Raw genomic sequence first — 26,684 nt, 5'->3', positions numbered from 1 at the left:
ATAAATAAATAGGTATATTGAGGGAAATAAAAAAATAAATAGTATATTTACAGGTCTATTAATTCTTGGAGGAACCAATTCTTTTCAGATAGTCATGGAACTTTGAATACACCCTAAAATCGAATTTTGAGAAGTTATTATCCAGGTCAATAAATAACTTCGCCACTTGACAACTCTTATAGTAATAATTCAGGTAATTGGTGCTGTATGGATCGACAATCGGGCTGAAAAACTCCGGTTGTGTTGGCATATACGAGGTCGGATGCGATGAAAGGCTTAGGTCACTAAAAAATGATGTAAATGAATTCGTGACCGTAGGGATCTCATCATCTGCCTCCAAAGATTCAATGTTTCTGTCATCTGGAAGTGGAAGTAATCCCTTAAATAGCTCATAAGCTGCCAATGTGAAACCAAACTGGGGAGAGCTTCTCAGGACACGGGCAGCTCCACCTTTGAAAAAACTTCGAAAACTCTCCTCTTTTAATATTGTCTTTGCTGCGTGCAATATCCCCCCATAAGGAGTTTCACCCTTACGAGGATCTACTTGTAATCTGGTTTTGATCACATCGAAGGGAGTTGTTAAGAAGGCACTCGGCATTCCTGCAAGTCCACCCGCCAACAATAGTTCCCACGTTTTAAGACGGCTTCTCTTTGTATCATCCTGAGGATCAAAGTTGAAGATGTCTCGCTTTATGTGAGCGTAAGTTGGAAAATATATAGCTGAAAAAGGAACATCTCTCATTAGGCAGGCACATATACCTCTGTATAATCCAGTAAATCCCAATTTCTTGACAATTTCAAAAGCAGTCTCCTGCGACTTCCCGATGTTCTCGGTGACATATTCAGATCTCACTTGAAGTCGAATTTTGACAATTTCCAAGGGATTGGTGAACACGACTTGACATGCACCTGCAGACGCACCTGAAGCAATTTCTTGTGTAAGACTTAGCTTGCCACTCTTATCACCCAAGGTTTTTCTCATATAATCATTCACTGTCAATTTGATAGCTTTCTCTGGTGCGACACCCATCAGTTGCGGTCCCAGCCCCGAGTACAGGCCCCGGATACCTTCTCTTGAGAAAATCTTGACAAAACAGTCGATGGAATTCTTATACTGAGTAACAGATCTTTGGGTTTGAAGTCTCGTTTTCACTAAATCTATTGGATAAACCACTGTGGCTCCAATGCATCCCGCAATAGAACCCAAAGAGAAATTATAAATAGAATCGAAGATCGGATAGAAGTAGTAGTTGGTGTATAGTGACGCTTGCTGAATTCGGTGAAGTTCCATCTGATGAACCAAATCGTTTAAATAATTAGGATTCAAGATTTTCATAAAGTCCTCTGTAGTCAAATTATAAGTCACTTGAGAATTATCTTGTTTGCTGGAAAGAAAGCTGAAGACACCATTAGACGTGTATGATGGTGAATTTTTTACCGAGCAATCTTGATCAAACCCCGCAGCAAGTTCCTGATAGTTGCTATTGAAGGACTCCAACCTCTTTTCATGACCACTGATTCCGTGAGCATATTCATTTTGTATAAAGTCCTCTATGCGGGAGTCTTGGTGATGCATTCTTAGTTTTTGAATCTTGTTATTCTCCTTTGCATTGCCAACGATGGAGAAGAGAAGGTTGATTTGTGATGGGGAAAATTCGTTTATATTGTTTACCCTATTGTACTGTGTGTTCAATATTGACATAAAATCGGATTTGCTAATGACCCCTTCTCTTAAATCACGTTCTGAATAATCATTCATCGTCGCATTCTTTATCAAAGCTTGATTTAGCAAATCAAAATTTTGGAACAAATAGAATATGTCTTTGAAAACATTGAATGCGATGGAGTTATTATGAGATTTTATTAAATTTGTATTTGTGAGATTCAACGATTCGAAAACGTCAGCTGGGATTCTATGCGAGTAGAAAAGCTTCAGAAGATAAACCAATTGGTTTTTACTCAAAGTGAAGCAGTTTCTGCATGGATCAATATGGGAAAGCTTATCAAACCCTAAAAACAATTTTTCATTCTTGAGGTCATTTTGAAGGATTGTTACTATCGAATTCAAACTCAAATGCGGTCCTTCTTTATTACCATACGGAGAGCACTCATAAAACTTTAAAAATTTAAGAGTATTCCAATCCAAAAATAAATTGTTTTTCTTGGCAAATTCATCCTGGACAGATTCATGCAAGAGATTGATAGTCTCTTTGAACTGCTTCAGGTTGAGAAAAAGGTCATCAAAACTTAAAAATTTATTATCGTAATTGATCGATTTGACTCGAATATCATCTGCGCTCAGTCCTGCTGAAGGTAACGATCTACGCTTTGCCCATTCTATGACTTTTTCCTTCTTTGCTTTTATTCTTTCCACATCAAACTTTCTGAAAAATTCATAAAGAATTATAAGGTGGTAATTATCGTTCTCTAGCAAATTATTGAAATGAAACCAGTCATTCAACGTCAAGTATCCTTTATTATTCTCGTCAATCGCGAAGAAGATACAGCCGAAGGCATTTTGCGATATCTGATTCAAATTGAATGAGTGGTCCGTAAACTTCGAATAAAGTCTTTTAGAGCTTGTGATTAAGTTTACGAAGTCATCGTACCTTAAAATCAGTTGCGCCGAATCCATTTCATCCTCCTTATGTTTTTCTTGTATTCTTTCTACTAAAGCCCTTTGAGAAGGTCCACCTGCCGCTAGCTCTTCCTTATCATTGCTAATGTAACAATACGGATCCTGTAGCTTTTGCTGTTCTTCAACGAGAGCACTGGCAAACTTTGTAAAAATTTCGAGCTGCTGGATTTTCTTCCCGTTGAGCGAGTTTACTTGTTCCATTTTTTGTCTGTAACTGGTTATTGCTCAGGTTTCATTCCTAATAGTGATTAAAAGCTATAACAAATGTACCCAATACTACCTGGAAACCTCGAAAATTCTATAAAATTCTCAATCCCTGATAACAACTTCAGTGGTGTATGTCCAAATGTGATCTTATAAAAAATATTATGATATGAATTTATTTGGTGGTATTATTTTGATAGAAAAGATCTCGCCCGCTCATTGGACCTTCACGTGAATATGTCAATATGTAATTAAATGAAGACATATTAGATAAAAGGCCATCTAATAGATGAATGTGTTGTGTGGTCCTGTTAAGTAACCTGTTATACTTTATACATATTTATACAAGTTGGGGATGCTTTGCCCAACGATCTTTCGAAGCAGTTATCAAACAATTTGGAAAACTCGCGACCCAAATCCCAATAGCTTTGTGCAAAGATATTCCGCATGTGCTTCATCATGCCACAGAGGTTGTTTCTGCCCCCGATGCTTTTGAGAAGAGCGGCCTTCTCTCTTATGCTGTTATGGTAGGTGACAACATCGGAAGATGGCTTGATCCTCAAAAAAGAGTACATTCTTATTAGATGATTTTCAAAGGATTCTTTAGGGATGTACGTTTGCTTGAGAAGCTCATTTTCCTTGGTGTAGATCGTACCGTCCACTGTAGAAATACTATCGACAGACTCATGCTGCTTATTATTCCAAAGAGTCACTTCCGACCCATATAAGACAAAGCTGCATGTCCATATTAGCAGCGTAAGCAATGCTAACGTATTTGGACGTGTAATAATATAGTCGGAATTTGGACTATAGGAATCTGCATTGACTTGTAGGGTATCTTCGTCGACAAACATCTCGAACAAAAATTGATAACTATACACAAGAGCGACATCGCCGACACTGGAATCGGACGCGAATTGAAGAATATGCTTTGAGGCAAGAGCGTATTCTTCCTCTCCGGTCTTCACATTCATTCTCCAGGGCGCACCGCCGAAAATGTAGTAGTCGTGATGAAAGATTCTTAGCATGATCTGAGCCATATAGTATTCTGGTATTTTACAGCGCGCTCTACCGTCTAAACCAAGAATATTGGTATGATCCAAAGTAACATCAGCGCCCTTTGTTGGTTCTATACTGTCTTCGGCAGAGTCGACAGATTCTATGAAACAATGATCGGGATCCTGGTAGCTTTTTTGAACTTTGAAAAGCCAATAATTAATGGTAAATGAAAGTATATCTTGCAAAGATCTGTTAGGGTGATCTTCGTCGCCAAATGATCCCCTGGACATTGAAGCGAATAGATCAACGTTAGTCTCCTGGCATTGAAACATCGTAGAAATTACTCCTGCCAGTAACACTTTCCTTCCAAGGACGCTCTTGATATCCCATGACTTGATGGTGACATCCGTGGCGCCAAGCTGAGGTTGATGTTTTGCTGCTCTTTGCAAAGTTTCTATCACCTCGCTTAGCAATTCTTTCAAACCTGATAAAAATGTCATACGCTCTTTGCCAAATCCATGATCCAATAATTTCTCGTAACTCAAATCATAAGATTCCCAAACAATATCCGAGCAAGGTAACATCAATTGAACTTGACTACAATTGATAAACAGATTTGCATAACCAAAGACTGCGGCATGTGTTGTATCCATGTAAAATGCATACAGTGCTACTCTTTTCAGCATCTCGCAATCGATCCAAAGCCGGTAAACTTCTTGGGGATCCTGAATTCCATCTGGTCTTTCCTCTGGCTTCAAACGGAGTGGATGTCCTCCTAATGAGGGCGTTCTTCTAAGTAGTTGTATTGTTGTTCCATGATGCAAATATGATCTCTCATGAAGGTACCTATTAGTACTCGCTTTTTCATAGCATTCTAGCAATAGTAAACTCTGTATGATGTAAGTTTTTGAAGGTGGTTGAAAATCTTCGTTCGAAAAAATAATCCATCTCAGCGGAATACATATGACGTCACTTGTGGTCTTTCGAGATTCACTTCCCAAGAAACTTGCGCCTATCATTATTAGTGCCAAGACTAAAATGGCAGGTTGCTGATCGACATGAAATGAAGGCTTGTGCAGCAATCCATACTGGGGGTGAAAATTAAACCAAAAAGAAAGTAAACTTCTCTGTAAATTTTCTATTGGGATTTCACGAAGATCCGGAACGAGCTGATATAAATCTTCACATTTTTGCCCAGAAATGGCATATTTGGATTTTGGATCAGGATGAAAAAAGGAGGGCATCATAGTTGATCGTATTTTTTTTTTGTAATTTTTCGAAGTTTTTGATGCTGAATTGCCTGAACTTTCGAACTTTTTCTTGGTATCAGGACTATTTTCCTGTAATTCCAAAATGTTTGATTTTTGAACTTCGAAATTGTCCTTTATATTAGCACGGTGGCTATCTTTGCATTTATCCTCTGCCCTTGTTGAGACTCTTGAGTGCGACATGGATGTTTTCTCAAGACCAGTGCTATTTTGGGACTCCATTGATGGCGCTGAGAGTTCCTGCATAAGAGCATCTAACGGATCATTGTTCAACATCTCTAAGGAAAAAAGGTCTTGCATTTGATTAGATGGTAAAGACGTGACATTGGATTCATACAAGTGCTGGGGCTGAGAAAACTGTTTAGAAGTTTCGTCTGAGGTCTTTTGCAGCACGACAGGACTGGTTGCCTTTGAAGATTCTTTTTGTTTCCCGCCAATGTCCTCGATGCCGTGGAACAATGAGCTCTGTGTATTTCCAGCAAGATCAACTGGGCTGCTATGAGAGGTAGCTCCGCTTTTATTTAACAATTGTGAGCCTGCAGAATTGTTTTTGTTGATGCTGTGATACTGACCTCCGAGTTGTGGTTGCGAATAATTAGCTTCAAACAACCAGCTGAATAGCCTGTTAACACTTTCACTTCCAGAATGATCACCGATACTAGGCTGCTGCTCAGCAGTTACTCTGTAGTCTAAAATTGCATTTTCTAATGTTTCTGACGATTGTTGCGTTTCGGCAGTAGTATTATTTAGGGGCAATTCAATTTGTTTTTCCTCTGATGTAATATTCGAAACTGAGTACAAAGTGCCTGTTCTTGAAGTTGCAGCGTTTAAAAATTGATTATCTTCCCCATTGGCAACCAGAGTCGCTGGCGCTGAATGATGGTTCGAAAGTCTGCCGCCTTGTTTTTCATGTCTCTTTTCATGTCGAGACAGGAGATCCTTCCTAACAAAAGTTCTGTTGCATGCTAATCCTGTATCTGGATAGATGTACGAACATCTAAATATCTCTTTGGGCCAGTGGTTCAGTTTATGACGTGACAGATGTTCCTGTCTAGTAAAGGACTTGTTACAGTTCGGAAACGGACATTTGAACCTACCATCTTCGTTGGTCGATATTGTTTTTGAAGTAATGTCTGAAAGAGATGTCACATCCATTGAAATATCATCAGTGCTTTTTTTCATATCGGCGGGCACTCGTTTGATTTGCTAATATATATGACAGCGGAGTATCGAATAGCTAAGAAACCGAACAAACCTTGCAACGGACGTGTTGGAAATACTCCCCGTCAATTTTACAGTTAATTTGATATTTTCGCAAGCAGTAAAGGTCCTCTATACCATAATTTTCTATATTTTGTATACGGTTGATTAGTCCCCCCAATTGAAATTTTCATAATGCCTTCGCGACTTGCTAAAAGTGGTGTGCGGTACAAAAAAATAAATACCTATAGGCCTGTACATATACTTTGTCTTATATCAACGCAGACTACATTCCCAGTGCTACTCCTTCATATTGACTTGATGTATTTACGTAATACTCCATCTTGCTGCTGGTATCGAAGAGCTGATCGATATGCACCACGAGCCAGTCCAGAAAGTTTTCAGTTTGCTGGACTATCAGTTGACAACTCTGGGAATCCATCGTAGTGGTGCTCATGAGTTCTGGGAGTATGCTCAGTAATCGCAGAAGATGTATTGGACCGTAAATTGACGCTAGAAGCTTGTTTTGAAATTTCTCTTTCTTCAGGATCTCGTCGTATTGTAACCTTTCAAATCGATACAGAAGCAGCACCGGCAGACTATGTTCGAAATAAAGGTTTAACCCACTGCAGTATTCCGTCAACTGGGATTGCAATGCGGGCGATTCCAGTTCATCGGATCTTGCGGACTCGTAAGAGGCTATGACTTGATCCACTGTCATCGTAGGTGATGGCAGTTGGCATATCTTTTTATTCTTAGTAACAAACTCCCAATCATCAACAAGAAGTGATTTAAGCCTTACGGGCATACGTAGCACAATACGGGAAACATTCGAAGTAGCTCCTGCTGATCCCGTACCATTGCTTTGCATTCGCCTTTCATCACCAGCAATCGCATTGGAGCCGATATTGGATCCACTGCTTTTCTTGGTTGCGGTATTTCCCGAATCATGTTTGCCCTTCTTGTTATTCCCCAAGCCGGTTCCAGAGCCCGAATTACCGTTAACACTCTCAATGCTGGCATTACTAACGGAGCTGCCTTTTTTCTTACGTTGCTGTTCTTGTTGTTTCTGCTTTTTTGCCCTTCTGGCTTGCTCTGTCAGCTCCGTCTTCAATTTTATATTCTCTTCATTGTACTCATTAATCCTATCAAGCCCAATCCACTCATCCCACGTAGCCTTCCAACCTTGATAGTGTACAAAATAGCATGGCTCGTTTTCTATGGATGCCGGTACCGCGTCAAATTCTTCACCGTATTCTGGTTGACTCAACGTCTTCAATTGACCATTTACCGTCAACGTCACAGTGCGCATTTCAGGATCCCAAGCCCGTAGGATATTGGCTTCATACAACATCGGACCATGGTATGCCAGACATTTCTTACCGACTGCGAACATGCTCTCAGTGCTGTGTATTTGATCAGTTCTTATGATACTAACGTTTAACATCTTTTCATATCGTGCTTAACTCGTCGTGGACGACTTGTGCTGAAAGTACACAAGTCGAAAAGAAAGATGTAACATAAAGTTGAAAAAAAACTTGCAGGTATTGAGACCCGATAGAAACAGATCCAGTGAAAAACATCTGAAGGATTTTTGCAAGGTGCTACTTGTCGATACGTTGGTGGTTGGAGATTTGAGGTAATCTTGCGAGTTAACGATAACGTATCCGCTCTTTTTTTTGCACCTTTGCTACAGGAGAATTTACCGTTCCATTTTCAAGAGATTGCTTTGCTTAAGTTATTGCAGCGGTCGATATGTCTCAACGTTCCAATCAGCATATAGTGGGGATTCACTACGCGATAGGAGCGAAAATTGGTGAGGGCTCTTTCGGTGTCATTTTTGAGGGAGAAAATATTTTGAATGCCAATTACAACAATGGTGGTAAAGATAATGTCGGGGATGGCAGCTCTGCAGATCCAGCCGAGGTGGAGCCTGTCGCTATAAAATTTGAACCGCGTCGATCGGATGCTCCTCAGCTCAGAGATGAATTTAGAGCTTATAGAATTCTCAATGGATGTCGTGGTATACCACATGCGTACTACTTTGGACAAGAGGGGATGCACAATGTGTTAATCCTGGATTTATTAGGCCCCTCTTTGGAAGATTTATTTGAATGGTGTGGCAGAAGATTCTCCGTTAAAACAACATGTTTGGTTGCGAAGCAGATGATTGATAGAGTGAGAACTATTCACGACCACGATCTCATATATCGAGATATCAAGCCTGATAACTTTTTGATCAGTGAATATCAAAGAAATTCAAGTGGTAATATACTTACAAAATCTGTTGCTGTTTCTGCAAATGGGGATCCAAATTTAATTTATATGGTAGATTTCGGTATGGCTAAACAGTATCGGGATCCAAGAACAAAGCAACATATTCCTTACCGCGAGAGGAAATCTTTAAGCGGTACAGCAAGATATATGTCTATTAATACACATTTCGGCCGGGAACAATCACGAAGGGATGATTTGGAATCTTTGGGCCATGTTTTCTTTTATTTTTTAAGAGGATCTCTGCCTTGGCAGGGACTTAAAGCACCAAATAATAAATTAAAATATGAGAAGATTGGATTGACCAAACAAAAGTTAAATCCTGATGATTTACTTACAGAGTTTATTCCTCCTCAATTTGCGACATATTTGAAATATTCCAGGTCCTTAAGATTTGATGAGGATCCTGATTACGACTATTTGATTTCATTGATGGACGACATTTTGAATCGGTTAGGTATGAAAGATGATGGACACTACGATTGGATGGATCTGAATAGTGGTAAAGGCTGGGATATTTTGATAAACAAACGAGCCAATTTGCATGGCTACGGCAATGCCAATCGAAGGAATAATGATAATGGTAACAACGATACTAATAACAACACAGGGACCAATACTCCGGGAAATATCAACTCAAGAACAAATCAACAGTCCAATCATCATAATTCATTGAATTATGCAAAGCAAAAATTGAAATTTATCAATAACAATGCATCTTTTGATGGTAAACAAGTACCAAACCAACCTGTCAATCGTAGAACGTATGATTCAATGGGTAACCGCATTTTGAAACCTACTGTTGGAGATCCAAATTCGGCAGGCAACAACAATGATTATAGGACTGGTACTGGAAGTAATCTTGACGAAAATAATGCTCCATACTATAACTGGCAGCAGCAGCAGAATCAACCAAGTCAACATAGGGGCAAACAATTCAATCAAAGATCGTCAAGTGCTGATCAAGATTCCAATGCAAACAAAGGATTTTTTTCAAAGTTTTGCTGTTGTTGGTGCTAGCTAGCTAGCTTTGAAAACAATTAAAATTCTGCATGTTGATATTTGTCTCAACTTTATATCATATTCTCTCCTGCACGTAGATCGTGTGCGCAGTGCGCAAATATTGGAATCAAAGTCATGTCCTGCTTATAGTCCTGGTTTGTTTTTAACTGCTTTGATACTCTACTTTAATGTACTGTCAAAGTGTCTCTCATCATTATAATAACGTGCTATCTTTTCATTCTTGAAATCAGGAATTTTATTTTTGGAAACTAAAAATATTTTCTGATACACGCTGATATTGATAATGTACTATAAAATTATCTTTCTGATTTCACTAATTGCATAAAGATCTACCACTTTTCTTATAAGTCATATTTTGCCTTCCTGATTTTTTCACCTTTCGCAATTATTTTCAGCAGCATTCCATTCCCTACAACTTTCGATAGAAACATTATTGAACATATTGACAAATTTCAATTGCTATGTAAGTTATTTTTTAATATAAAATAAACTAAAGACAAAACATTTGATGGTATCATTATCATCATCAACAATTAATTTTCATGAACTCCCCCTTTCTTTCCGTATTCATAATCAAAGCATTCAAATAGTTTCTCGATATATCGTTGATCCACTCAAACCGAGATCATTTAAAGAATAGATGATGTTAGAGTGTGGATCGTGCTTCATATTTTTTTCAACATTGGCATTCTCATAGGCTTCTATCGAATGAAGCGTATGAGAGGACGAACAATCGGATTGATTTGAAAGCGAAGAGAGATCATGTCCTAATAAAGTAACATCTGAATCCTCTTGGAGTTTATTAGCATCTTCATAGGTGTCTGCTGATAGCACCACCTGATCGTTCTTCTCATTCAAATTTGTAACATCACATTCAATATGACAAACTTGATGAAGACCTAACTCCTGTGCATCTAACGTAATTAAGGACCCATCAAGAGTTGTATCCAGAAATATTGATCCCCGCACAGTGTTTTTAGAATACTGTTTCTGGAAACTTGAACCATTTATTATAATATTCCCACATTGACTAACATCGTGTAACAATTCTTGAGTATCTTGAATTGAAATTGAATTGAAACCTTGCGCTGATGTAGCCTTTTTCATGTTATTAAGTCTGGTCAGATCCCATGACATTATATTTCCCTGATCATCGCTGGTATACATAGTCTTTGACTTTATGCTGTAGTTAAGCGATTCGATGCATCCCTTCATTGGCAAAACTTCACATTTTGCTTGGCTTCCAGTGGACCTGATATCCCATATCTTCACAATATCATTAACACAATTTGCAACATGATATTCATCAATCCATGTACAATCATAAGAAGTGTTGTTTTTTGTCCTACATGAAGTGGATTCACCGGCGATATCTTCACAATCTGGAATGTACAAGTTTCCCTTTAAACCATTAGTCCTTAGATCGAGCAATGCAACGCCACTATTTCCAAATTGAGAGCCACAAAGTGACAAAACGTATGGGTTATTGAATTCATTAGCAGCCATGCTCTCTATTCCTGGAAAACTCTGTAAATATTGTGGTTTTTTAGCCCTATTGAGATCGTAAATGAAAAGGGAGTCATTAACCAAAGATGTATAACCAGTATCGTTCCATGGTTTGATTTTGCGCACTGGCAAGGAAGGAAAAGACTGCAGCCAATTGTCTAAATTGGATTGCAATGACTTTTGGTGCTTCAAAAATTTTCCGTGCTTATATCTCTTTGCAATCTTAGCATCTCCGCTTTCCATCGAAGTTGAGATTAGATCGACAACACCATCTTGATGACCGCACAGCAGCAATTGATCATGACCTTCAAAATAATCTGCACTAAAGCGTTTTGATGGCAAGAGACATGATGACATTATAGGGGTTCCAGGAACGGATACACTTTGTATTTCATGTAATTTCGTTGGCTCACTGAAAGGCCCATTTTTCGATTGTTTTAATTTATGTAGTTTTAGATTGTTCTTGCTATCCATGTTAGAGATTAATATCGTATCTCCAACGATAGATAAATCCGTTGGAAGATACGATGCTCCATTTTTGTTGCTTAGCTTCCAATATTCAGATTTCAGTTTTTTTGCTGTGTAATGATCATTGAAATCATCCGAAGCTTTTCTTAGCAGGGGAGATCCGATCCTAGAAACATCATTTTTCCAGGATTTGCGATGGTGTTGTGTTGTATCTATTGACACCGAGTTCAGCATACTCCCTGTATCATTATTTTGAGATCTTTTCTTGACGACCAGAGCTGGCTGGCGAAAAACGTTCGCAGGTTGATAATATCCAGTGATAATTGGGTCATTCATTGTAGCTTAATGCAAAGCCTTGATTATGTGTGACTCGACGATTTCGTAAGGCTACAAACACCAAAGAAATTTTAGTAGAATCCTATACGTTTATATATCTCATTCCTACCAGACAGCAAACAAACCAGCCATCCACTCGTTTACGGATACATATGTCAATGAGTACCTTGAGTAGCTTTGACGTAATCCGAATATTTTTCAGTGTGAAACTAGAACTCTGGATATCAGGGCCACTGCAATAATCATTTATTATTATTTACATTTCTTGCATTAACACATACTGGTTTCTTGTTGCTGGGCATCTTTTGTTTTGTAAACAAAATGACAGCGCGACACAAAAACAAAAAAGAAAAGCGCAGACGTCAGTGTCACAAAAGTCATATCACTTTAAACGCTAAATGTCTCATAATAAAAGAGACCCTCTTTTACGTCTATATCAACGGGCAGGGAGGTTATTCGTTGTACAAAACATTCGGAAGTGAACTCATTCTCTGTCATGATTGCTGTGAGAATGAGACTAATTATCTCAGATACACAAGGGACACAATCCTATTCTCGCTCCTGTTGAGTTAATCTTGTTAAAGACTGCAAAAATTCCTGCTTAGCACATAGTGAACGGACTACAGAGATATTGGAATAAGTATGCAGTGCCAGTGTTCGTGTATTACAGTCATTGCCCAGCGCTTGAAATCTCCGTCGATAGCGATGTATGCGTATTAAGTGATTTCAGGGGGAAGGCCTGTGCTAATTTGAAATTTGAGAAGTATGAGATGAAGGAAATGCAAAATACTAATGAGTAATCTGTGTACAGCTGAGCAATATTACGGTGGATTGAATTCACTTGTGTCTGATTGTGAGGGTAGTGCTTGCGGCAAGAGCTATATTGATATCGTGGGCCAACTGTTGTTTCCATTTGAGAGCCTGTTTCTAAGTTGCTTTTGAAGTTCCCGTATTCCGAAAAAATCTGTACAATAGGTGTGAAACCTGCGTGCGTTTTAGGATCAGCAGGACAAGTAATCGGCTAATTTGCAAGACGCAAAACACTACGTAGAGTGGAAATTATTGAGCAAACTTTCGTTTTATTTTGTTTCGTTTTTCGCTATAGGCTCACAGATAACTTGGATTCGAATTAAAACTCGAGAAATCATTTTATCGTTACAGAGTTTTCACTGCTTAACTTGATCATCCCTAGATGCCATCTATATCAGTGAAGCTTGTTGCAGCTGAGTCGCTGTACAAGCGTGACGTTTTCAGATCGCCGGATCCCTTTGCAGTACTGACAATCGATGGTTACCAGACAAAATCTACTTCAGCTGCGAAAAAAACGCTCAATCCGTATTGGAATGAGACTTTCAAATTTGACGATGTAACAGAGAACTCTATATTGACTATTCAGGTATTTGATCAAAAGAAGTTTAAAAAGAAGGATCAGGGGTTTCTCGGCGTAGTCAATGTACGTATAGGGGATGTCTTGGGTCATCTTGATGAAGACACCACAGGTGGCTCGAGAGGTCGTGAAGAGACTATAACAAGGGATTTGAAGAGGTCGAATGATGGAATGGCAGTCAGTGGAAGATTGATTTCGGTATTGTCGAAACAAGTTGGTCGCTCGACCGACTCGACCTCAAGCGCTCCTAGTGCACCGACATCTTCTGCACAAGCTTCAGGCTCTGTATCATCATCTCGTGGTACTGGAACTCATACCCCAAGACCCACTGCAGCTGCCGTTGAACATACTTTACAAAGTGGTGCAGGTAGCTCTTCCGGATCAAATAACGCGGCAAGTAATAATTCATCTACAAGGCAGTATTCTTCATTCGAAGATCAATACGGTCGTTTACCTCCTGGATGGGAAAGAAGAACAGATAACTTCGGTCGGACATACTATGTCGATCACAATACAAGGACAACTACTTGGAAACGCCCCACCTTGGATCAATCAGAAGCTGAACGTGGCAATCAATTAAGTGCCAATACAGAATTACAAAGGAAGCAACATAGAGGTAGAACTCTACCAACGGGTTCCTCAGACAACTCCTCTGTCACGGTACAAACAAGCACAAGTTCACAGACACCTGCCGTAAATGGATCAGCAGCAGCAGCATTTGCCGCTACTGGTGCTACGACCTCGGGGCTAGGGGAGTTACCATCAGGTTGGGAACAAAGATTTACACCTGAAGGAAGGGCTTATTTTGTGGATCATAATACAAGAACCACAACGTGGGTAGATCCCAGAAGGCAACAATATATTCGTACTTATGGACCAACCAATACTACTATTCAGCAACAACCTGTCTCCCAACTGGGTCCTTTGCCGTCAGGTTGGGAAATGAGGTTAACGAATACTGCCCGTGTATATTTTGTCGACCATAATACAAAAACTACAACCTGGGATGACCCAAGATTGCCATCATCATTAGATCAAAATGTTCCACAATACAAGCGTGATTTTAGGCGTAAAGTTATCTATTTTAGATCTCAACCAGCATTGAGAATTTTACCTGGGCAATGTCACATTAAAGTCCGTAGAAAGAATATTTTTGAGGACGCATATCAAGAAATAATGAGACAAACACCAGAAGATTTAAAGAAACGATTAATGATTAAATTTGATGGTGAAGAAGGTTTAGATTATGGTGGTGTTTCTCGTGAATTTTTCTTTTTGTTATCACATGAGATGTTTAACCCATTCTATTGTTTGTTTGAGTACTCTGCTCACGATAATTATACAATACAGATAAATCCAAACAGTGGTATCAATCCAGAACACCTGAATTATTTCAAGTTTATAGGTAGAGTTGTTGGTTTGGGTGTGTTTCACAGAAGATTCCTTGATGCATTTTTCGTTGGTGCACTTTATAAGATGATGTTACGCAAAAAAGTGGTATTACAGGATATGGAAGGTGTTGACGCTGAAGTTCACAATTCATTGAAATGGATGCTCGAAAATAGTATAGATGGGATTCTCGATCTGACATTTAGTGCAGACGATGAAAGATTTGGCGAACTTCTCACGGTCGATTTAAAACCTGACGGAAGGAATATAGAAGTAACGGACGAGAACAAAAAGGAATATGTTGAACTATTCGCACAATGGAAAATTGTAGACAGAGTACAGGAACAATTTAGAGCATTCATGGATGGATTTAACGAGTTAATTCCAGAAGACCTTGTTACTGTTTTCGACGAGCGCGAATTAGAATTATTAATAGGTGGTATCGCTGAAATAGATGTTGAAGATTGGAAGAAACATACCGATTACCGTGGATACCAGGAGTCTGATGAAGTAATCAAGTGGTTCTGGAAATGTATCACTGAATGGGATAACGAACAAAGAGCACGTTTACTGCAGTTTACTACTGGTACGTCTCGTATTCCAGTTAACGGGTTCAAAGATTTACAAGGATCTGATGGCCCTAGAAGATTCACTATTGAAAAAGCAGGTGAGATTGCCCAATTACCGAAATCACATACTTGTTTCAATAGAGTTGATTTGCCACCGTATGATGATTATGAAAACATGAAACAAAAACTAACTTTGGCTGTAGAAGAAACGATAGGTTTCGGTCAAGAATGATCAACTTTTTTTTATTCTCTTTTTGATACATTCACCTTTTACTTGGATAATACCACAAAAATCAGTAATTACGCTATTCTATTTTATATCTTTCATTTATGAAATACAATCATAAAATTAACTTTCATTTTTACTTTCTGAGTTCCTCTCGTAGGTGCATTATAAATGTTTAATGCAAACAGCTAGCAATTCTATAATTATATATATCTGGCTTCTAGCTTTAAACGATTTTTAATAATCTGAGCTTCTTTCTACAATGAAAATGAAAGGCTAACACTCCAATCATAGTTGTATGCTTCATGGTGATACTAGGTTGAAAGAGTGTTCATATGCCGCCTGAAATACCTGGTTTTTATTTCGATAGTGAAAGGGGGAGGTACTTCAAGGTTGCGAGTGCAAGAGAACGTCCAACTGAGACGTACTATCACGAGCAGGAAATCAAAAAACGAAAACACAATGAAAGGAAGAAGGCCCATGGTAAAGATTTAAGTCAAAGACGCCGAGAAACATATGATAAGTATTTGTTTCAGCTAGCAGATCCATTTGAGATGGCATTCTGTGATCGAAACCCAATGGAATTTCTTGCAGGGATGACAATCGAAGAAAATTTACTCAAAAATACGGATATGTATAACAGTAACGTAGACAGCTCATTTGGATTGCAACCAGAAAACCACGAAATAACTAAAAGCCTTATTTGTGGAGATTGTTCATCGGACAGCGCTTCCATAGTCTTTTCTACTTCCAAAAAGATAGTACGATTTCGGAAAAGTACATCTGCCACAAATGCTGGGGCATCGACGGATGAGGTCTTGCTAAACTTAAATGATTTCGATAACAAGCTGGAGAACACCGATGACATTAGATATGATACGATAAGATTAGAAGGCAGCAAATTTTCACCGAAAGGTTTATACTTTCATGCACAAAGAAGAGATACAAACACTCATGTATTTGCCCTATTATTTGAAAATCCTGTCCACAATAAAATAAAGTTCTTAAATTTTAAAAAACGTGAATACGTCCATGATTCTGTCTGTTTAGGTTTAGGATTTACGGTGGCCGTTGGAGCGGGATTGAAATCATTCGAGTGGGTCGGCAACAACGTGAAAATATCTGAATTCAATAGCAAATTGACTCCTGACAATAAATCTGATATATTGACTCTTTCATTGGGGAAGGAACATGATATTCCCAACAGACTATATGCCGGATATCGAGATGGCTCTATTGTTGTTTTACCGATAGGACGAGATTGCAAATTCCAATATGATCACTTGTCATACTACAGACTCAAAAAAATACGAATGATTCTGAGTATCAAATGTACCGATATACCTGGACTAATATTTGCATCTGCTGTCCTGGAGGGTTGTCAGTCCATTCTCATGCTCGATATGATGTCGCCTTCAAGGGAGTGTGACATAGTTGTGTTAAAAACATCTTTTTTGAATCTAACAAAGGAACAAGAGTTTTTTGATGTTACACCAGATGGGCATTTTGTTCTATATGGTTCTTCAAGTGCAAGGGAGGGGAAGGGTAGTTTTGAGTTATTTAGTTCGCACTTCAAAGACAATCTGATCTTCGAGAAGCAACAAAGAAAAGGCTCTTTTCAGTTGATTTATTTTCCAATAAAATCTTCAGAAAAAGAGAAAATTGCAGGTTTAGATCTTGCAAACAAAAAAATACGTTGCACATCATTTGGAAATGCTCGATCCACAGGGAAGATTAGCAATTTAACTGACTTCTGTGATAAAGAGGAGCAATTCGCAGAACAATTCACTGAGACCCATTATAAAGGTTCTACTCATCGTTTAGTTCTCATTCTGGAGGATACCACACAGCCATCCGAGTTTTATTTGCCCCCGATGACACTCGTATCGGCAGATATTATGTAATGGGGAATAGATATGTGTGTATTCGAATTTGGATACACGTTGAAGAATCACATAAGTAAAAATTTACAAATACTGAGTAAAACGCGCTTCTATCTCTCGAAAGTTGATGGCGTACATGATCTGTAAAGCATATCTGCTCTATATAAAAAAAATTAAAGAAATGGCTACTACAATTACATAATTCTGGATATATGAACAGGAGATAACTTACAAAACCAATAGTGTTTCAATATCACAGAAATTTCTTTAATATTTTGGATTTGAAATGATGAGGTGCTTCCCATTCTCCTTAAATACTGAAAAATGAAATTTCAAGATATGCCGTCACATAAAGAGCAAAAAGCGCAAAAAAGGATACCGCAATCGTTGAAATTCAAGCAGAGCAATGGAATATTAATGGTGAATGCCAAGTGGTGGCTTAAGCGTCAATTTAGTGTCATGAGTGCTGACAAGAAGAGAAAAAAAGAATGAAGCGAAACCGTGAAAAATCAAAGTGTTTCTGTGTTGCATCTATGATATAATCTCTGTTCTCTCATCCCCCTAGCCTAATCAATAGATAAAGTCTCCTTACAAGCTCTGACAATAGTGTCTGGATCTGGGAAAGCAAAATCTTCCAATTCCTTTGCGTATGGAGTTGGAACGTCGGCACCAGTAACCCTTTGAACTGGTGCATCTAAATAGTCAAAACCTTCTGATTCCATGATTTGGGCGATAATTTCAGAGCCCACACCAAACTGTGGAAAGGTTGATTCAACCGTAATCAAATGGTTAGTTTTCTTCAAAGACTTCACAATTGCGTCAACATCTAATGGTCTAATAGAGCGTAAGTTAATTACCTCAACAGAAACTCCATATTGCTTATCTAAAATCTCTGCAGCCGCTAACGAAAATTCAACATTTCTGGTATAAGTAATAATAGAGATATCAGAACCTTCTCTTTCGACTTTTGCCTTGTATGGTAATGTGAAATCTGGTGATAATGATTCCTCACTCATTTCAAAAGACTGTCCGTATAGCAATTCGTTTTCTAGGAAAACAACAGGATTTGGATCTCTAATAGCAGCCTTCAGTAAACCTCTTGCATCCTCTGCGGAGTATGGAACAAGAACCTTCATACCCGGAATGGAACCATACCAAGCACTATAATCCTGGGAATGCTGCGCAGCCACACCTGCAGCAGCTCCATTTGGACCTCTGAAGACAATTGGGCATCTTTGCGTACCACCGGACATGTAATGTGTCTTAGCTGCTGAGTTCACAACGTGATCGATAGCTTGCATGGAGAAATTGAATGACATGAATTCAACAATTGGCTTCAAACCTTTCAAGGCCGCACCAACAGCTAAACCCGCCAAACCATACTCTGTAATCGGTGTGTCGACAACACGGCGCTCACCAAAACGATCCAACAACCCCTTGGTGACCTTATACGCACCATTGTACTGTGCGACCTCTTCTCCGATAATAAAGACATCATCGTCGCGGTCCATTTCTTCGGCCATAGCACCATTCAAAGCTTCTCTAACAGTCATGGTCTTGGATGAAGCGAATCTCATGGATTGCACCCTAAAGGCACTACGTGTTACCGCTCCTTTGGCTAAAGCACGGATTGGAATTCTGAAACTCATTTTCCGACAATCTGTGATCTCTAATCAGCAAATCTCCTAATCTATCTAATACTACGGGATACTAATGCGATAACCTTTAAATAAGAAGTCCGCGCAAACTAACTGTATAGTATGCTATCACTGCCTTCTGAAAATTCCTGTCAATCGCTATGTAAACGACCAGTTACTATAGCTAGGTAATTTCAACTATTGAGTTTTGGATATGTATATATATTTGAAGTTCGACGACCATTTCATTCCTTTGAGGGGTTGTCAGTTTTTTCCGCCCAGCGGGCTAACGAAAAGGACATTGAAACGCGCCTTCACAAAAATGTATACGTTTTTACGAGTCACATATATCTACTACTTTTAATGCTCTATATAGAGATGAGCTACTAAGAATGGTCTTTATAATTTACTGTTTCTCTTGGTGAAGGCCGCTGCAATGATTCTTCGTTGAATCTTACCTGTAGCCGTCTTTGGTAGCTTGTCTGCGAAGTAAATCTTGACCGGAATCTTGAATTGCGCAACTTTGGTCTCCATATACTTGGTGAGATCTTTGCTGGTCAAATTTTGTCCTTTCTTGAGAACGACAGCAGCCTGCACTACCTGGCCATATTTGTCATCGGCGACGCCGAAAGCGACAGCCTCGTCAACCTTTGGATGAGATAACATAACTCCGTCAAGTTCGATCGGCGAGATCTTTTCACCGCCTCTATTAATCAGTTCCTTGATTCTACCAGTCAAGACAAGGAAGCCCTCGGGATCGAAGTATCCTTGGTCCCCCGTACGAAAGTAGTTTTCTCTTTTGGTGAAGTTTTCTTCGTTAGCCTTTGGATTATTTGCGTAGCCCAAAGTTACGTTTTCGCCTCTAATGGATACTTCACCAATATTACCGACAGGCAAAACTTTATCGCTGTCATCAAGAATGTACACAGCGACACCTTGGGGTTGGCCCACTGTTCCTGGCTTCCTTTTACCGGGTGGTAAGTTATTGGAAGTCATTTGATGCGATGCTTCTGTCATTGCGTAGGCTTCCAACACGGGTGCATTGAATTCAGTTTCCAACTTATGGAAAGTGGCTGGTGCTAAGGCCGAGGAGCACGATCTGATGAACCTAATGTACGGCATATTTGCTGGTTTTGGCATATTTAGCATGATCATGCTTATAGTAGGCACACAACTAAACCAGTTACACGTGTATTTGACGAAATCATCCCAAAAATTTGTTGCACTGAATCTAGGTGGGATAACGACTGAGCCTTGCGTTCTGAAGGTTGAAAGTAAAACACCAATCAGACCGTGAACATGAAATAATGGCATGACCACATAGGCGCGATCATTTTCAGACAACTTGTATGTACGTGATATATTATAAGTGCTTCTCACTATGTTCAAATGCAACAATGGAACAGTCTTTGGTTTTGAAGTTGTACCACTGGTATGTAGAATCATCGCAACATCACTTGAACGTGCATAGCCAGGAAAACTGGTTGAATCATGGTTGACAAATTTGGCATTGTCTAGCGACGAAAAAATACCCTTGGAATATCCGTTGGCTGGAGAGTAAACTTCGTATTCCACTCTAAATCTCTTGACATCAAATTCCAATTCGACAACAAAACAATTGAATTTTTTTGCTGATTTAATTACTTCTGCCTGCTTCTCTTGTTTGACCGTGCCTTTAGAAACTACAATAACCTTCGATTTCAGATCGTTCAGGTAAAAATCAAATTCTTCTGATTTGTAGTTTGGATTCAAAGGTGCGCCTATCTTTGAATCCATAGTGGCACCAAGGAAGGCCACTACAAACTCTAACCCATTACGCATAGAAATGGCAACAGTGCTCTGTCTCAATACAATATCATATAATGGGGATCTGGGGTCGTGGAATAGAGTTTGGAAATGTCCCACCTGATGTGAGAGGTCACAGTAAGTCACTTCTACACCAGTTTCTGGAATTATTACCGCAACATTATCAGACACCTTGAAGGTATCATTGAAAGAAGCTGTTAACGACATCACAATCTTTTACTGACTTAACCAGTTGAATTATCCTACTTCACTAAGAGCGAAACATGAAGTATCGTATTTGTATTCTTGTTACCATTTATATAATTCTCGAAGGGGTGATTGCATGGTGTTGCTCGGATCGAGTTTCGGTTCGGTGATGGTGAAATTTCGGAACATGCGGAAAAAAGTCATCTGCTGAGACATCATTCTACATGTGTTTCAAACGAATGAAGAGCGCATCGTTCATGGACTGTCTAACGTTCTGGAGCATGAGTGGCTAAGAAGTTCAAACAATGCCGTATGCTCAAATACTTGGCAGATTTTATAGTTTGTTATAGATGTTCATTTATCTTTCGTGGGGGGAGGATTGGTACAGGACGAGGCAGTAGTAAATAGTCGGTGACAAGCGTATGTAGGAAGAAATCGAATGAAGACGGCGGAGGCACTGTAATATTCGTCTCCAAATTGAAAAGTTTTTTAATTGATATATGCGAAGCTTACCAGAAGCAAAAAGTATGCATAGAGAGAGTTGCTCGAGTCAAGTTTCATATGCGCGGCCATTGATATCAACAAGATCATAGTTCTTGGACATGCAGAACGCCTCATCGCCCTTTTCTATATCATATTTGGTTGGTGGTAATCCGAACGGGACCATGATAACGGTGGATGGGGCCACTGAAGGTTGTTTCAATTCTCTGCTCTTAAGCCTGTACCTGTTATAAATGACGTCATTGAAGCTTTGACATTGCAGTGAATTCTGGTCGGAAACAAATAAAACACCAACCTCATAATTTCTTGGAAGCCCATTTAGATTTCCCCAAGCACTAAGACTCAGGTTGGAGGAAGTATAAATACACCAATCAAGATTGTCGAATTGAGAATTTTGTTTTTCTTCCCCGTTGGTTGTGGTGGACTTGAAGTAAAACTTTGAATGACATGGTGTAGCTTTTCTCTCCCGTGATAAATCATTTGGATTTTGTTTATAAAATGCGTCAAGTTTTTTCAATAGATTATCATAGTGCACTACATCCTTCAGCCTATTGAAGTGGAACCATCCTGAGGATAACCATCCAGCTGGCGAGTTTTGAATCTCTTGAACCGTTGGATATAAAATATACGGTTTGATGCGTCGTTTGTTAAACTCTTGCAATACCGTATCTGTTTGTAATGGTTTGGAACTCTTTGTCATTATTTCCTCCAGATACGGTATGAATACATGGGTGAAGAGGTTTCCGTGGGTCTTTTTAGAAATTGCGGATCCAATCGTTGACGATTGGCACAAATAATGCTTAAGTGCGTCTCCTTCATCCGTTCCAGTTTTTCTGGGCAGCGAATCAGCCAAAAGCTGAAACCCGGACGCAAATTTTTTGGAAGGAGTAGAGTATATGAACTGAACATTTTTCAACGGCTCAAAATTAAGTTTCTTAATTACTGGAATTAACCGCCTGTTTATCAGATTGTTCTCGTAGGAGGCTAGGTAATCAATCAAATTGTCTTGAAACTTCGAGCTGTTTCTTGAATACATACCATTGGATCGCTGTAGTACGGGACTACACCAACAGACCTGCTGTGGTAGATTCGTCTCCTCATAAGTGAAATTGTTGGAAGGCATGTATATTTTACAGGAATCGTCCTTAAAAAAGCTTACAATCATTTTGGAATGATGGCAAGTGTATGGTGGCATGAATATTTCAACAATGTCTAACTTTTTCACAAACTCTAGAGCCCGCCCCGAGGTTATCGGTGTGATAGTACCCCTCTGGCCTATAATTGTTATTTTTTCGACACTTGTATGAAATTGCTCTAATAAGAAATCCATTCCGAATTGATAGCTGAACAATACACAGCTTTTCAGCGACTTAGAGCTCAAAATTTCCTCGAGCGTAATAAAATGCGGCGAGTTTATACCCCCATCGTAAATACTTGAACGCATTAGCCTGAACGGCGTCACCACAGCGCTTCCTTCGCTTTTTTCTTCTTCATCATCGAGTGCAGTCAAATCTATTATTTCTTGGCGAACTCTCTTACTGTCCCGTTCCTCGATGTCCGTACTGCATTCGCTTTCCCCAAGATCTGAGGTTCCATCACCAAGCACCCGGTAGTCTACCTTACTCCATCTCTCTGACACACGCTTCCTGCAGTCAGAAGAGTTCATTGTTAACGGCAAAGTATTCTTTTATGAATGGTTCCTTCGTTTCCCAGTTCCGGCTCATTTACAGTTCCTCATTGATCTCTATCGAGCGGAATTCCGTATAGCTTTCTCTTTTTCCTTTTCCTTCTCTTCACATGCAGCGGCGTTCCAAACGAGTCACCGTCGGCATTTGAAATATAATAACCAGACCGAAAATGAAAAATTTCAAAAATGAATAAGTTGGAAAAAGAGTATATCAGTATTGTCAAGACTTTGTGACCTATACCCTCGACTGGAAGTACTGTGTAGATAAGTACAGTAAGGATGAAGATAACAGACAAATTGGAGAAGCACCAGGAAAAGTCGGCAAAGCCAACTTTTTCCTTTGAGTATTTCGTACCAAAGACTACACAAGGTGTTCAAAATTTGTATGATAGAATGGACAGGATGTATGAAACTTCTTTCCCGCAGTTTGTGGATATCACATGGAATGCAGGTGGGGGTATGCTGTCTCAGCTTTCAACTGATTTGGTAGCTACGTCGCAAAGTGTCCTTGGTCTGGAAACATGCATGCATTTGACATGCACGAATATGCCTGTATCTGAGATTGATGACGCACTTCAGAGAGCATACGAGTCGGGCTGCGAAAACATCTTGGCTCTAAGAGGTGATCCGCCTCTCAACTCCAAGGAGTGGACACCGGTCGAGGGCGGCTTCCGGTATGCTAAAGATTTGGTCAAGTATATCAGGGAAAAGTACGGTGACCATTTTGGCATTGGTGTGGCTGGTTATCCCGAAGGTCATCCGGAAGACAATGATGACAGAGATAAGCTAGTGGAGTATTTGAAGGAGAAAGTGGACGCCGGTGCAGATTTTATCATCACGCAGATGTTCTATAATGCTGATATATTCATCAAGTGGTGTGAAGCAGTTCGAGCAGCCGGGGTTTCTGTTCCAATTATTCCTGGAATCATGCCAATTACAACATATGCGGCGTTCTTAAGAAGGGCTCAATGGTGTGAAATTAACGTTCCTGACGAGTTTATGAAAAAATTGGACGCTGTCAAAGATAATGATCAAACGGTACGTGAAATTGGTACCGATCTACTGGTCTCTATGTGCCAGAAGCTATTGGATAGCGGATTCGTGAATCATTTACATATCTACACCATGAATTTAGAAAAGGCTCCTATCATGATTCTTGAAAGATTGGGATTGCTACCCACTGACAAGGATGTCAGCGATGCTGCAGTTGCGGTTTTACCATGGAGAAAGTCTTTGAATCCACAGCGTCGTAAGGAAGAAGTGAGACCAATTTTTTGGAAGAAACGCCCATACTCGTACGTTGCCAGAACCTCTCAATGGGCTGTCGATGAATTTCCAAATGGTAGATTCGGTGACTCTTCGTCACCTGCATTTGGCGATTTGGATCTTTGCGGATCATCCTTGATTAGACAATCTGGGAAAAAATCTTTAGAGTTGTGGTCAAGACCAAAAACAGTGGAAGATATTGCTCGACTTGTCATAAGATATTTGGAGAGAGATTTGAATTGTTTACCATGGTGTGACGTTGCACTCAACAATGAAGTTGATGTCATTCTCGAGGACTTGATTTCCCTCAACCAGAATTTAATTATCACCATTAATTCCCAACCTCAACTCAATGGTATTAAATCGAGTGATCCTGTTTTTGGTTGGGGTCCTAAAGATGGGTATGTTTATCAAAAGCAGTATTTGGAATTCCTCTTACCAAAGGAAAAGCTCTATAAGCTACAAGATTCGTTGAAAGATAATACCATGTTAACGTACTTTGCTGTGGATTATGAGGGTAATTTGACCACAAATCATCCAGACGATTACAAGGCAAATGCTGTAACATGGGGTATTTTCCCTGGCAGAGAAGTTCTGCAGCCTACCGTTGTGGAAAAGATATCCTTCCTAGCGTGGAAGGAAGAATTTTACCATATTTTACAGGAATGGAAATTAAATTTTCAAAACAATCAAATTCAAGAGAGTGTGGTTTTATTAGATCATCTGATTGGTGACTATGTACTTGTCAACATTGTTGATAATGATTTTGTTTCAATTGATAACAAAATGCTAAAATTACTACATGAAATTTAGAATGACTCAAGAATCCTGGAAAACATTTTTCTTTACTTCAATTTTCAACAAACAACATTCAACATTACACACTTATATTTGCATTTAAATTCAACATAGCATCTAATTCTGTTCAAATCTGGCATTTCAACATGAGATTACTTTACAAACTAGTACATATATATATACCTGTTACCTCTTCATAGTAAAAGTTTACAATATATGTTTATAAGTTCCTTTTATTGCAGCTTAAATTATTTCGTGATCCGTCATGCAGCTTGTTGAAGTCCGCGAGAGCTCGGCGGCTAAAACATAGCATCTGTTAAACAGTAAAAGTGCCTCCGGATACTCATTAAAAACAGCTCTGGTGCTTTCACAAGGTCAATTAATACTACACCAGTAAGGCAGAGCTCACTCCACTTTAAAAGGTCATCAGATTTGGATAATTTGAGACTCCTCTGATTTGGTGGGTCTTCGAGCGTATCATCTGTGCTTATGAAGGATCCATTACCTTCTCTTCATGCTGCAATGCATTTTAAAGAGATATTAGAGAGAAAGGAACTGGGCTTTTAATGGTATTAGTTTATGCGAAGGAGAAGACAGGGCCGTCAAACTAGATTTCTTTCCACACAAATAAGGACATGAAAAGCTGCATATACGGCAAAGAACGCAGTAGTTTACCATCAAAACTGGGGGAGTAATTGAGTGCATTCAAAATATATTACTTCAAGGTCAAAAAATAGAGGATTCAAACTGCTGTAATAGGTGGCAATAAGAGTCATAAATCCAGATGTGCCAGAATTGTATGAATGCTGTAGTTATCAATAAAAGAAAACGGCTGCGACTTTTACAAGAATCTATTCAATTAGCCTTCAGAACTCAAGTTTAACCAACTAGCATTATGAAAGCAAGCTGATTAGAGCTCCAATGTCATCCACAGCTTACTATATGAAGAAGCATCAAAGGAAAGGGGTGAAAACACTCCCAATAGCTGAGTTACAACCCGAAAGTCCACAATCTACTAAAGGCTCTAAGCAATTATTACTTTACGTAATGTCTGCATTCCTTTGGATTGAAAATGCAAGAATTGTAGCTCTCGGTATTATGTCGCTATTCCGATGGTGAATGCCTTACGCCAACTAGGGTAGATTGAAGTTGCACGAGAGTCGAAAAGTAATATTTGAGTACACTAAATAAGCACATCCCAGAAACTTTCGGAAGGACAAATTTTGTGTGAGTCCGAGATTTTCTTAACTGTTTTCGAACTGTGATCGCAGATCATTTGTTCTTGTAATTGAGTTTACGCATAGGATAGCTCCAGAATTGTATTACAAGCTTCGGATCTATCCAGCAGCAAGAAGAGAATTGAAACACTTTATCTACGAAAAGATCTTGACTACTAAGGTACTAAAAGCGCCGAACATGGTGCGGTGTTATGA

At 39.2% G+C, this 26,684-nt stretch overlaps 11 protein-coding genes across 11 annotated transcripts; 4 read left to right on the top strand and 7 right to left on the bottom strand.

Moving 5' to 3' along the window:
* Positions 1 to 58: 58 nt before the first annotated feature.
* On the bottom strand, positions 59 to 2,839 carry AGC1 (citrin; the record flags this gene model as incomplete). The annotated part of the gene is made up of 1 exon (XM_037287130.1): positions 59 to 2,839. One exon carries the CDS (start codon positions 2,837 to 2,839, stop codon positions 59 to 61), a length of 2,781 nt encoding a protein of 926 aa, XP_037143025.1.
* A 326-nt stretch (positions 2,840 to 3,165) lies between these two features.
* Positions 3,166 to 6,291, bottom strand: SDD4 (Sdd4p; the record flags this gene model as incomplete). The annotated part of the gene is made up of 1 exon (XM_037287129.1): positions 3,166 to 6,291. The coding sequence occupies one exon, from the start codon at positions 6,289 to 6,291 to the stop codon at positions 3,166 to 3,168; it is 3,126 nt and encodes a 1,041-aa protein (XP_037143024.1).
* A 304-nt stretch (positions 6,292 to 6,595) lies between these two features.
* Positions 6,596 to 7,756, bottom strand: EAF3 (Eaf3p; the record flags this gene model as incomplete). The annotated part of the gene is made up of 1 exon (XM_037287128.1): positions 6,596 to 7,756. The coding sequence occupies one exon, from the start codon at positions 7,754 to 7,756 to the stop codon at positions 6,596 to 6,598; it is 1,161 nt and encodes a 386-aa protein (XP_037143023.1).
* Positions 7,757 to 8,064: 308 nt separating this feature from the next.
* Positions 8,065 to 9,603, top strand: YCK3 (casein kinase YCK3; the record flags this gene model as incomplete). Its single annotated transcript, XM_037287127.1, has 1 exon — positions 8,065 to 9,603. One exon carries the CDS (start codon positions 8,065 to 8,067, stop codon positions 9,601 to 9,603), a length of 1,539 nt encoding a protein of 512 aa, XP_037143022.1.
* Positions 9,604 to 10,188: 585 nt separating this feature from the next.
* DSE1 (Dse1p) lies at positions 10,189 to 11,916 on the bottom strand (the record flags this gene model as incomplete). Its single annotated transcript, XM_037287126.1, has 1 exon — positions 10,189 to 11,916. The coding sequence occupies one exon, from the start codon at positions 11,914 to 11,916 to the stop codon at positions 10,189 to 10,191; it is 1,728 nt and encodes a 575-aa protein (XP_037143021.1).
* A 1,192-nt stretch (positions 11,917 to 13,108) lies between these two features.
* On the top strand, positions 13,109 to 15,493 carry RSP5 (NEDD4 family E3 ubiquitin-protein ligase; the record flags this gene model as incomplete). The annotated part of the gene is made up of 1 exon (XM_037287125.1): positions 13,109 to 15,493. The coding sequence occupies one exon, from the start codon at positions 13,109 to 13,111 to the stop codon at positions 15,491 to 15,493; it is 2,385 nt and encodes a 794-aa protein (XP_037143020.1).
* A 329-nt stretch (positions 15,494 to 15,822) lies between these two features.
* HG535_0B03300 (uncharacterized protein) lies at positions 15,823 to 17,391 on the top strand (the record flags this gene model as incomplete). Its single annotated transcript, XM_037287124.1, has 1 exon — positions 15,823 to 17,391. One exon carries the CDS (start codon positions 15,823 to 15,825, stop codon positions 17,389 to 17,391), a length of 1,569 nt encoding a protein of 522 aa, XP_037143019.1.
* Positions 17,392 to 17,936: 545 nt separating this feature from the next.
* On the bottom strand, positions 17,937 to 19,019 carry PDB1 (pyruvate dehydrogenase (acetyl-transferring) subunit E1 beta; the record flags this gene model as incomplete). Its single annotated transcript, XM_037287123.1, has 1 exon — positions 17,937 to 19,019. One exon carries the CDS (start codon positions 19,017 to 19,019, stop codon positions 17,937 to 17,939), a length of 1,083 nt encoding a protein of 360 aa, XP_037143018.1.
* Positions 19,020 to 19,406: 387 nt separating this feature from the next.
* PCS60 (Pcs60p) lies at positions 19,407 to 21,020 on the bottom strand (the record flags this gene model as incomplete). The annotated part of the gene is made up of 1 exon (XM_037287122.1): positions 19,407 to 21,020. The coding sequence occupies one exon, from the start codon at positions 21,018 to 21,020 to the stop codon at positions 19,407 to 19,409; it is 1,614 nt and encodes a 537-aa protein (XP_037143017.1).
* A 529-nt stretch (positions 21,021 to 21,549) lies between these two features.
* On the bottom strand, positions 21,550 to 23,166 carry TDP1 (tyrosyl-DNA phosphodiesterase 1; the record flags this gene model as incomplete). The annotated part of the gene is made up of 1 exon (XM_037287121.1): positions 21,550 to 23,166. The coding sequence occupies one exon, from the start codon at positions 23,164 to 23,166 to the stop codon at positions 21,550 to 21,552; it is 1,617 nt and encodes a 538-aa protein (XP_037143016.1).
* A 300-nt stretch (positions 23,167 to 23,466) lies between these two features.
* Positions 23,467 to 25,266, top strand: MET13 (methylenetetrahydrofolate reductase (NAD(P)H) MET13; the record flags this gene model as incomplete). Its single annotated transcript, XM_037287120.1, has 1 exon — positions 23,467 to 25,266. One exon carries the CDS (start codon positions 23,467 to 23,469, stop codon positions 25,264 to 25,266), a length of 1,800 nt encoding a protein of 599 aa, XP_037143015.1.
* Between the last annotated feature and the right edge of the window lie 1,418 nt (positions 25,267 to 26,684).

This window comes from Zygotorulaspora mrakii, chromosome 2 (assembly GCF_013402915.1).
Source record: "Zygotorulaspora mrakii chromosome 2, complete sequence".
NCBI classification, from domain to species: Eukaryota; Fungi; Ascomycota; class Saccharomycetes; order Saccharomycetales; family Saccharomycetaceae; genus Zygotorulaspora; species Zygotorulaspora mrakii.
Note: the sequence above shows the minus strand (reverse complement) of the source record. Positions and strands in the feature narration are given on the sequence as shown.